This window comes from Nannospalax galili, unplaced genomic scaffold, assembly GCF_000622305.1.
Source record: "Nannospalax galili isolate Female #2095 unplaced genomic scaffold, S.galili_v1.0 scaffold1007, whole genome shotgun sequence".
NCBI lineage: Eukaryota > Metazoa > Chordata > Mammalia > Rodentia > Spalacidae > Nannospalax > Nannospalax galili.
The window spans coordinates 895,089-903,662 of record NW_008355473.1 but is presented as its reverse complement, the minus strand read 5'-3'; the positions used below and the strand labels follow the sequence as shown (position 1 = coordinate 903,662).

Sequence of the window (8,574 nt, the reverse complement as noted above, 5' to 3'; positions counted from 1 at the left end):
GAATACTTCTCAAACTATGACTAATGCCATGATTCTGACTCCTGCAGGATCAGGGCTGGATGAAATAGGTGGGAACGGAGGGAGTGTTTAGAGCTCTGATTAGTCTTCCTGGAGGGAGCATCACCACACAGATTGAAGCACAGGCATGTGCTCTGACTCTGGCCCTTCAGACTAGTTGAATGGGTGCTCTGCAACTAGCGAAGTGGAATCAGACACACAGGCTCTGCTAATCTTCGCCCTACCCACAGTTCAAACACCAAACCTCAACAAATTCTGAAAGTAGGGAGAGAGACTGGGCTCACCAGCACTGTTGCTGCCCCTGAGAGGCAGAAAAGATATAGGACTTAAGCAAGCCACACGCTCCTGGGAGTTTCTGAGTAAGATCCTGTATGTAGTCCCGATGCCTTCCCCCTCCACACATACTCCTCCTTCTTTGGGCCTCAGGTTCTCCCTAGTCAATGACTCAGAGGGCTGGCTCTGCATCAAGGAGGTCTCCGGGGAGGTGCACACAGCCCAGTCCCTGCGGGGTGCCCGGCCTGGGGACACGTACACAGTGCTTGTGGAGGCCAAAGACACAGGTATGATCAGGCAGCAATGGGGTCTTCTGAAGGGGAGGATAGAGAAGTAATTCCATTTGAAAACCTCACGTGAAAACCATCCTTCTAGCTTAATATTCAAAATCTTTCAACCTTGCCCCTTGGGCTTCTCAGGATGTCAACTCAAAGGACAGGCAGGGACAGTGAGTACTGGTATAGGGAGGTAGAAGGAGGGCCAGAAGTTTTGTATAGGGCAGGAGTGTTAGATGGGTCAAACAGAACACTGAGGCCAGGTATAGGAGCCTGTGAATGGCACTTGGAAAGGATGAACATCTGATCCTGGGAGGGCATGTCAGGGAGGGTATACAGAAGTCCCTCCCATGGTCAGGGCACTGCCACCTGGATGGATGTTGGCACCAGGGCACTCAGGTATGGCATCCAGAAAAGTACATGGTGGGCATGGCAGTTGTTCAGTGAGTGAAAGGATGAAGCCCACCGTGAGGAAGAGACTGACAGGGGATGGCGACTGGATGGGAAGAATGGGTGGAGATGCAGCAGTGTAAGGCTGATGGGCTGTGTGGGCTACATGGGGACCAGCCCAGGCACTCTAGGGCTTATCTTCACCCCCAATAATACAGATGAACCAGGACTGAGCACTTCTGCCACCATCGTACTTCACTTCCTGAAGGCCCCTCCCATCCCAGCACTGAGTTTGGCTCCTGGGCCCAACCGACACCTCTGCACACCCCGCCAGGACTATGGTGTGGTTGTCAGTGGAGTCAGTGAAGACCCTGACCTGGCCAATGAGCATCATCCCTACAGCTTTACCCTTGGTCCCAACCCCACCATGCAGTGGGACTGGCACCTCCAGCCTTTCAATGGTATGTGGCAGGGGAAAGGAAGGAGCCTGGGTGATAGGACTCACACGGAAATGAAATATGAGGTGGGGTTGACTCTAGGGGAGCAGTTCTGATAGAGCTTGTCCAAGCTAGTAACCCTAATCATTGCCCGCAATCCAACAGATTCCCATGCCTACCTCACCTTGGCCCTGCACTGGGTAGAGCCAGGTGAATACATGGTCCCTGTGATTATCTACCATGATGCCCAGATGTGGCAACTCCTGGTTCCAGGTGAGGCTGGGACTCAAGCACAGCCAAGGTTAGGGAGAGCCATTATGGTACAGGGGAAAGAGCCTGGGTACATACCACACATGCTCAAAAAGATAGCACATGCCTGTGCATATTTGCACGTCTGTAGCTGGGTCCACATATCTGTGTACACACTGCCACATGTTAGGGAGAGCCATTATGGTACAGGGGAAAGAGCCTGGGTACATACCACACATGCTCAAAAAGATAGCACATGCCTGTGCATATTTGCACGTCTGTAGCTGGGTCCACATATCTGTGTACACGCTGCCACATGCACAGAGGAATGCATTCTTTCATACATATGTACATACATGGGTGTGCACAAAAACACCTGTCAGTCAACTGGCCAGACAGGGTACTCCAAGCAGCTGGGAGCCTTCCCTAACACTCTCATCTTCCTCTCCCACCCCAGTGATTGTGTGTCGCTGCAATGTGGAAGGACAGTGTATGCGCAAGGTGGGCCACATGGAGGGCATGCCCACGAAGCTGTCAGCAGTGGGTGTCGTCTTGGGCACCCTTGCAGCAATAGGTAATAGAGGCTGAACTCCTTCATGGGTGAGGGTGATGAGTGGTTAGAGTCACAGCCTCCAGAGAAACAGTGTCCCTTGACCCCCAGGCCTGGAAAAAGAGCCCCCTAGACATTATATACCATCCCAGGTATCACAGTGATGTTGGAAACAGCTTTTAGCATCACATTATCATGCATTGCCTGTGTGTCAGACCCCATAGCAAGCACATAAAAGAATGTTCTCCACACCCTGAGAGTTCAATCCTGCCACCTCCCAGCTTTGCAGATGAAATTACTGTGGCTCAGAAAGGTTAAATGACTTGTTCAAGATGACAGTGACAAAACCCAGGTCTATCCAGTTTTGTTCCTTCAACTCCAGTGACCTTCTCCATCCCCTTTACGTAGTTCCCTAAGTTCTAAATTTGCTCCTTGCCGGTTTTCTTCACTGGTTCTAATACAAAGCTGTGAGGCGTCTTTCTCTTGAAGATCCATGTGAATAACTCAATGGCTCTCCCATGAACTCCATCCAAACTGTGCCCCAAAGAAAAGGGGTGTGTGTGTGTGTGTGTGTGTGCGCGTGTGTGTGTGTGTGTTTAAAACTTGTATTAGGGGCCTGCAAGATGACTCAGCAGGTGAAGGTGCCTGCCACCAAGCCTGATAACCTGACTTCAATCTGAATTCAATCACCACGTATGCGTGTGTATGTGTGTGTGTGTGTGCGTGTGTGTGCGTGTGTGTGTATGTGTGTGTGTGTGCGTGTGTGTGTGCGTGTATGCGCATGTGTATGTGTGTGCATGTGCGTGCGTGTGCGTGGGTATGTGTGTGTGTGTGTGCGTGTGTGTGCGCATGTATGCGCATGTGTATGTGTGTGCGTGTGTGTGCGTGTGCGTGTGTGTGTGTGTGTGTGTGTGTGTGGTGTTTTACTGGGGTTTTAACCTAGAGTCTTACACATGCCAGACAAGCACTTTTCTGCTGAACTACTTCCCCAGCCTTTTCTGTTGTTTTGCTTTGTTTTGTTTTTGTTTTTGGAGAAGCCCCAGCTGGCCTGTAACTCCTATGTAGACCAAGCTGGGCTTGATCTCACAGAGATCCACCTATCTCTACTTCCTGAGTGCTGGGACTAAAGGTGTGTGTCACCACACCTGGTTCCCCAGCCTTTAAAAAGAAATATTTATTTTGAAACAGGATCTCATTAAGTTGCCCCAGTCTGACTTGGAACTCACAGCCGCCTAGGCAGTCCTTGAATTTTCGATCCTCCTAAGAAGGGGCTTTAGAAGTCTGGGACATGCTTAGATGACAGCACTCAGATCCCATCAGACACCAGGATTTATATCCAGAACAGCCTTGGGAACACTGTCTAGGAAATGTCATCTTTATTAAACCAATACCAATGGCAGGAGTTTAGTGAGGGACCCAGCCCACAGCCCCTTCAAAGGGTTGATTCATCCCACTTGGGTTCTTTAGGCTTCATCCTTATTCTCGTCTTCACCCACCTGGCCCTGGCGAGGAAGAAGGACCTGGATCAGCCAGCAGACAGTGTGCCCCTGAAGGCAACAGCGTGAGTGATCCAGACATTCCCCAGCTGGGAGGTTGGCCCCAGCCCCATATGAACTCACTAAGAAAGAACCTAGTGTCAAGATCCACTGGGGACCAGGACAGAGTAAAAGCCCTTCACTTTTCTGAAGTGGAGGCACTGTCACCAGACATGACCCAGAGTCTGAACACTGGGATAGCTGTGAGAATATTCCAAATGGCAGCTTTTTGTCTAATAATAAAGGCTCAGAGAGCCTGGCTGGGTCCTAAAGGATGGCTGTAGCATGTCTGCACATTCACATGTGCATGGATGAGTGAGCACACAGAGGCCTCTTCACGCCCTCTCTATCTCCTGCTACACAGAATAGGTCAGAAGGCTTGAAGGGTAAGACTAGGGTCCCTTGTGAAGAAGGACACAAGGGCATCATCTAAGCTGTTGCTGAGATCTTGAAGCCAAAACAAGGTGGGTCATTTCCTTGGGCCTCCAGAGCCCACCAGCCACAGACCAGTGTAACTATACAGGTGATGGTGAGAGCATCCTTCAGGGAATGTGCCCTTGTGTCCTTGTGTTCAGGACATCTCTTTGCAATGAGCAGGTACAACCATGTGAATTCATATCCTCTGTTCATGTGAGAGCACTCGGGTCCTTGTGCTGGAGCCACCTTGCACCCAGGATGAGCAGAGCTCCCCCCAGTCTCAGGAGGAGTGTTGAGGGCCCCATGAGGCAGGGACGGGAAAAGTGGAGCTAAGGATGGATCCTTCTGCCCCATTCAGGCTCTGTATTACTTCTTGGTCTCACACACAGGCTGGTGAGCATGTGGGAACGTTCGCAGAAAGTAAGTGGATGGAGTCACTCAGATGGGCACCATTGGGGTGAGACAGGAGCCCCCAGTGGCTCACTTTGGAGCTGGCCCAAATGAATCCCTGCCTCTAGCTCAAGATTAAGCCATGTCCCCAGGGCCCTGACCACAACCTCAGACTGATCTGTGATGCCTACTGCTAGACTGAACCCAGGCAGACTGATTCCACATGCCCCCTACCAAATGGTCCCTGTGGAGCTAGGGTGGAACTTGGTGTCCTAAGCACCCTGAGTTGATGATAGCAAATCATGGGGAAGGGAGAAAACAAGTTCAGTGGGGCCCATCCCTATTTTTAGGAGATAATCTCTCCGCTGCTGGCAGATGCTATGGGATGGGGGCCAAGCCCAGACTAGAAAGGCAAGGTGGGTATCCTGGCTGGCCTGGGGGGAGTCTGTACATGGACTCTGGAGTTTTACTGGGGTTTTATGACTGACACTCAGGGGCATACACACACACACACACCCACACACACACACACACACACATCATCATCATCATCATCATCATCATCATCATCCCAGCTCACGTAAGTCTTCCCCCCATTCTCTGCTTAATTTGTACCCACTCAAAGATGTCTTCACATGCAAAAAGCTCTTTGGAGGTAGCATCTCATCTCCCTGTTGGCCCCATATTCTAGTGGATGATCTTAAAGGCCAGGGAGGTTAATAGGCATACCTGGGAGTCTTGGAACCAGAGTACAAGACGCACCTGTGTGGCTGAGGTCCATGTGACCTTTCTATAAGTATTCACAGCTTTCAGCTGGTCCCTGCTCTCTCAAGATCCTCCAACAGGGCCAAGATCATCTATTTAGCACCTTCTGATAAAGCTGGGAAGGTAGATTAAAAGGAGGAGGGACTGCTCTGGGTTCATGTAGCACCCAACCTGGAACTTTCATGCCCACTGGTCTTTGTTTGAATGAATGGATGGATATGAGTGGATGAACAGCTGGGTGGGTGAGTGGGTGGATGGATGGATGGATGGATAATGGATGGAACAGTGAGTAAACCTAGGTGATGGGTTGGTCAGTAAGTAGATGGGGAACCAACAAAGAAAAGGGTGAATGATGGGGAGCAAATGAAGGCATCTGTTCCAGTTCAACAGCTTCTTCCTTGAGCTTCCAGGACACAGGCCATTCTGGTCAGCTGGAGCTGCCTACCAGAGTTAAAGTTTCAGTCTTCCTGAGCATCTGTAAACATAAACCTCTCCTGTGATCCTCAGCTCCATTCTAGAGTGGAGGATGAGGGTTACAAGAGGGACACACATGCCTGACTCACAGAGGGAGAAAAACACATTGTCAGAGCCAGTGGGTGCCTGTAGAGATTTATGCCAATGAGTTGGGCCTTATGCAGGCAGACAAGGTTCACACTACACCACAGTGAAGCAAGGTAGGAGATAAGCCCTGCCTCTTCCTTACTGTGTACTCCCAGATAAATCGCTTTATCTCTAAGCCTCAGTTTACTGGTTTATAAAATGGGATTTTAGTTGGGCGTCATGCCGTGCCCTTTAGTTCTAGCACTCAGGACGCAGAGGCAGGGAAAGCTCTATGAGATGGAGGTCAGCGTGGTCTACACAGCGAGTTCCAGGCCCACTGGGGCTACAGAGAGACTCTATCTCAATCAACCAATCAATCAAATAAAATGGGGTTTTGGGGGAGTCAGGCTTGGCGCTTAGCACAGAGTCAGGAACACCAAAGGAGCTCAGTAATTATGGCTCTCCCCAGATCATTAAAAATGCCTGCAGCCCCATACCTATGTTACCTAGAGGCACTTGAAGTCCGTGCTTTGGGGAGGGAGTATGGAGAAGTCCCAGATCCAGCACCCACTGGCCTTCTGAGTCACCAGTCTGGGTGCTTTCTGGCTCTGTGATGCAAAGGGTGTCACAGGGTTCTAACTGGGGTAGGGTGATGGGGGATCAACCCAGCAGAGGCTTATGCTCCCCCTCTCCCAGGCCCCTTCCAGAGGCATAGGGCCAGATCAAAGAGACCCAGCACTGAAGCCCAGGAGGCAGGCTTGGAAAGAATGTAAACATGAAGATATTTTTAAACTTTTTCCAGCCTCAGCGATAGAGCTCTTGAAGCTAGAGGCCCCAAGGTCACTCTGAACCTCACCCCCAAAGAATGAAACAGTACTGGGATCCCAGAGACCCCCATGCACCCACACCTATCCCAGGGCTCTATCTTGGGCCTCAGGGAAGTTCTTCCTGTAGTCTCACCACCAGACCATCCTGCTGCTGTGGGCAGATGTTTCTGACAAAGGGTCTCAGGGATTTGACAGGACCGCAAGGATGCAGGAATGGTGGGGACCCACCTGCAGCACTGCAATGTTGGGAGACAGCCTGGGACCCTTGGTGGCCCTAACACTGTGTCAGCCTTGTTCAGTTGTGAGCCTGAAAGAGTGTGTGTTCTCTGGACTCATCCGTATGGTGTGAAAATGTTCGTGAGTGTGCAAGCTCAGACAGCCATCCCTTCCTCTCTTTCCCTAGCATCCCCAACCTCCTCCCTGGGGACCCTTAAGTAGGTGGGGGGCTGGGGGACAGGAGGCAGGCTGGAAGATCAAGGGGGAGGGTCATCTGAGAATGAGGTCATGAAGAGAGCAAGAAACTAGAACTGAAATGGGGTGGAGGTGGGGCTGGGGTGCTGGTTCCTGTAGTGAGTCAGGCTGCAAGAGCTGATGAGAGGACTTGGAGACTCAGACACCTTAATTACAACCAGGTGTCACTCACAATAACTCAGAAACGTAGGGACAAGTCTCCCCGCATCTACCTCCTTTCCATGTCACAGTGACGCTCACTGTGGGTTCCATGACAACAGCCTCTTCCCTCAGAGTGACGTGGCCACCCTTGTATACGTGCAGGAGTGTCACAAGGAGAGTCATGCAGAGGTGACAGTATGATCTACCCCAGGGACCCCTCCACATGCAATATGGGGACCCTCACCCCATCTGAATCCTCACTGGCTAGAGTCAGCATTCTCAAGGGCATTTAGAAGCCAGATATGGCTGTGATTATCAGGATACTGAAGGGCCATAGCCTGGGGAGAGAACCCAGCTGGCTGTCATTCATGCTTTAGGGAACTGCTGTGCCGCTATGCTCTGTCTATGGCCCAGAGAGAGACAGCATCCAGCCCCAGGTCACACAGCTCCTCTGTGGAGGGCAGGCCTAGACACATGAGTGGTTTGGCTTCCCCCAGATCCTCTGTTAAGGCAGCAGGAGCTGGGGCTGAGCCTGGAGCTTTACAATGTGTGGTAGGACTTTGAGCATAGAATGACAAACAGCAGGTGGGACTGGCACTGATGGGGAGGGAACAGAAGACTTGTCTGAGTTGTGATGCCCCTGTGTGTGCCCCTTACCGGGCTGTTGCTATTCTTATCCACCTGGTGGTGGCAATAGGGTCAGAGATAGTGGACAGTGGGAGACAGTCACGAGCACAAGCCCCTTATCTGACACGTTCCCTGGAAACTTGGCAAGGACTACCAGTCTCTGGAGGCCCAGGCAGAGGGGGATCAGGTGGTCATAGATGGGTGGGAGTTGGGCTCCTTGCAGAAGTTGCCTTTCCTACAGCCAGGCAAGGAGCCTCAGAACCAACTGGGGAGTTTCCAGTGGGATTTCTTCCCAGGTGTCATACTTGGTCCCTACCCACCCAACATAGAGTGCATCTCTATTGTTCCCATCTCAGAGCCTTCGGCTCTCCAGAAAGCAGTAGGCTGGCTGACTCAATGAGGGCGAACTCTGAAAAACAGCACTGGCCTGAGGGTCACCATCCCACCTTCTTCCTAGCTGTGCAACCTTGAATTTTGTGTTTTGGGCTGTTTTTTAGTCAAGGTCTCATTTACCCTTGACTTAAACTCTCAGTGTAGGAAACGATGACCTTGAACTTCTGAATCTCCCTCCTGCCCACACCTCCCAAGGGCTGGTTACAGGCATGTGCTACCATATGCAGTTTATGCAGTGCTGGGGATGGAACCCAGGACTTCTTCTATGTGAGGTAA

At 51.2% G+C, this 8,574-nt stretch overlaps 1 protein-coding gene across 1 annotated transcript in view; it reads left to right on the top strand.

Moving 5' to 3' along the window:
- LOC103749866 (cadherin-16-like) overlaps positions 1–3,999 on the top strand; it is a 9,605-nt gene extending 5,606 nt beyond the window's left edge. Inside the window, 5 exon segments of the mRNA XM_008852759.3 lie at positions 445–578; positions 1,175–1,417; positions 1,559–1,666; positions 2,100–2,216; positions 3,660–3,999. Of these exon segments, the coding sequence (XP_008850981.1) occupies positions 445–578; positions 1,175–1,417; positions 1,559–1,666; positions 2,100–2,216; positions 3,660–3,757 (700 nt within the window). The 3' untranslated portion in view covers positions 3,758–3,999.
- The last annotated feature ends 4,575 nt before the right edge of the window (positions 4,000–8,574 follow it).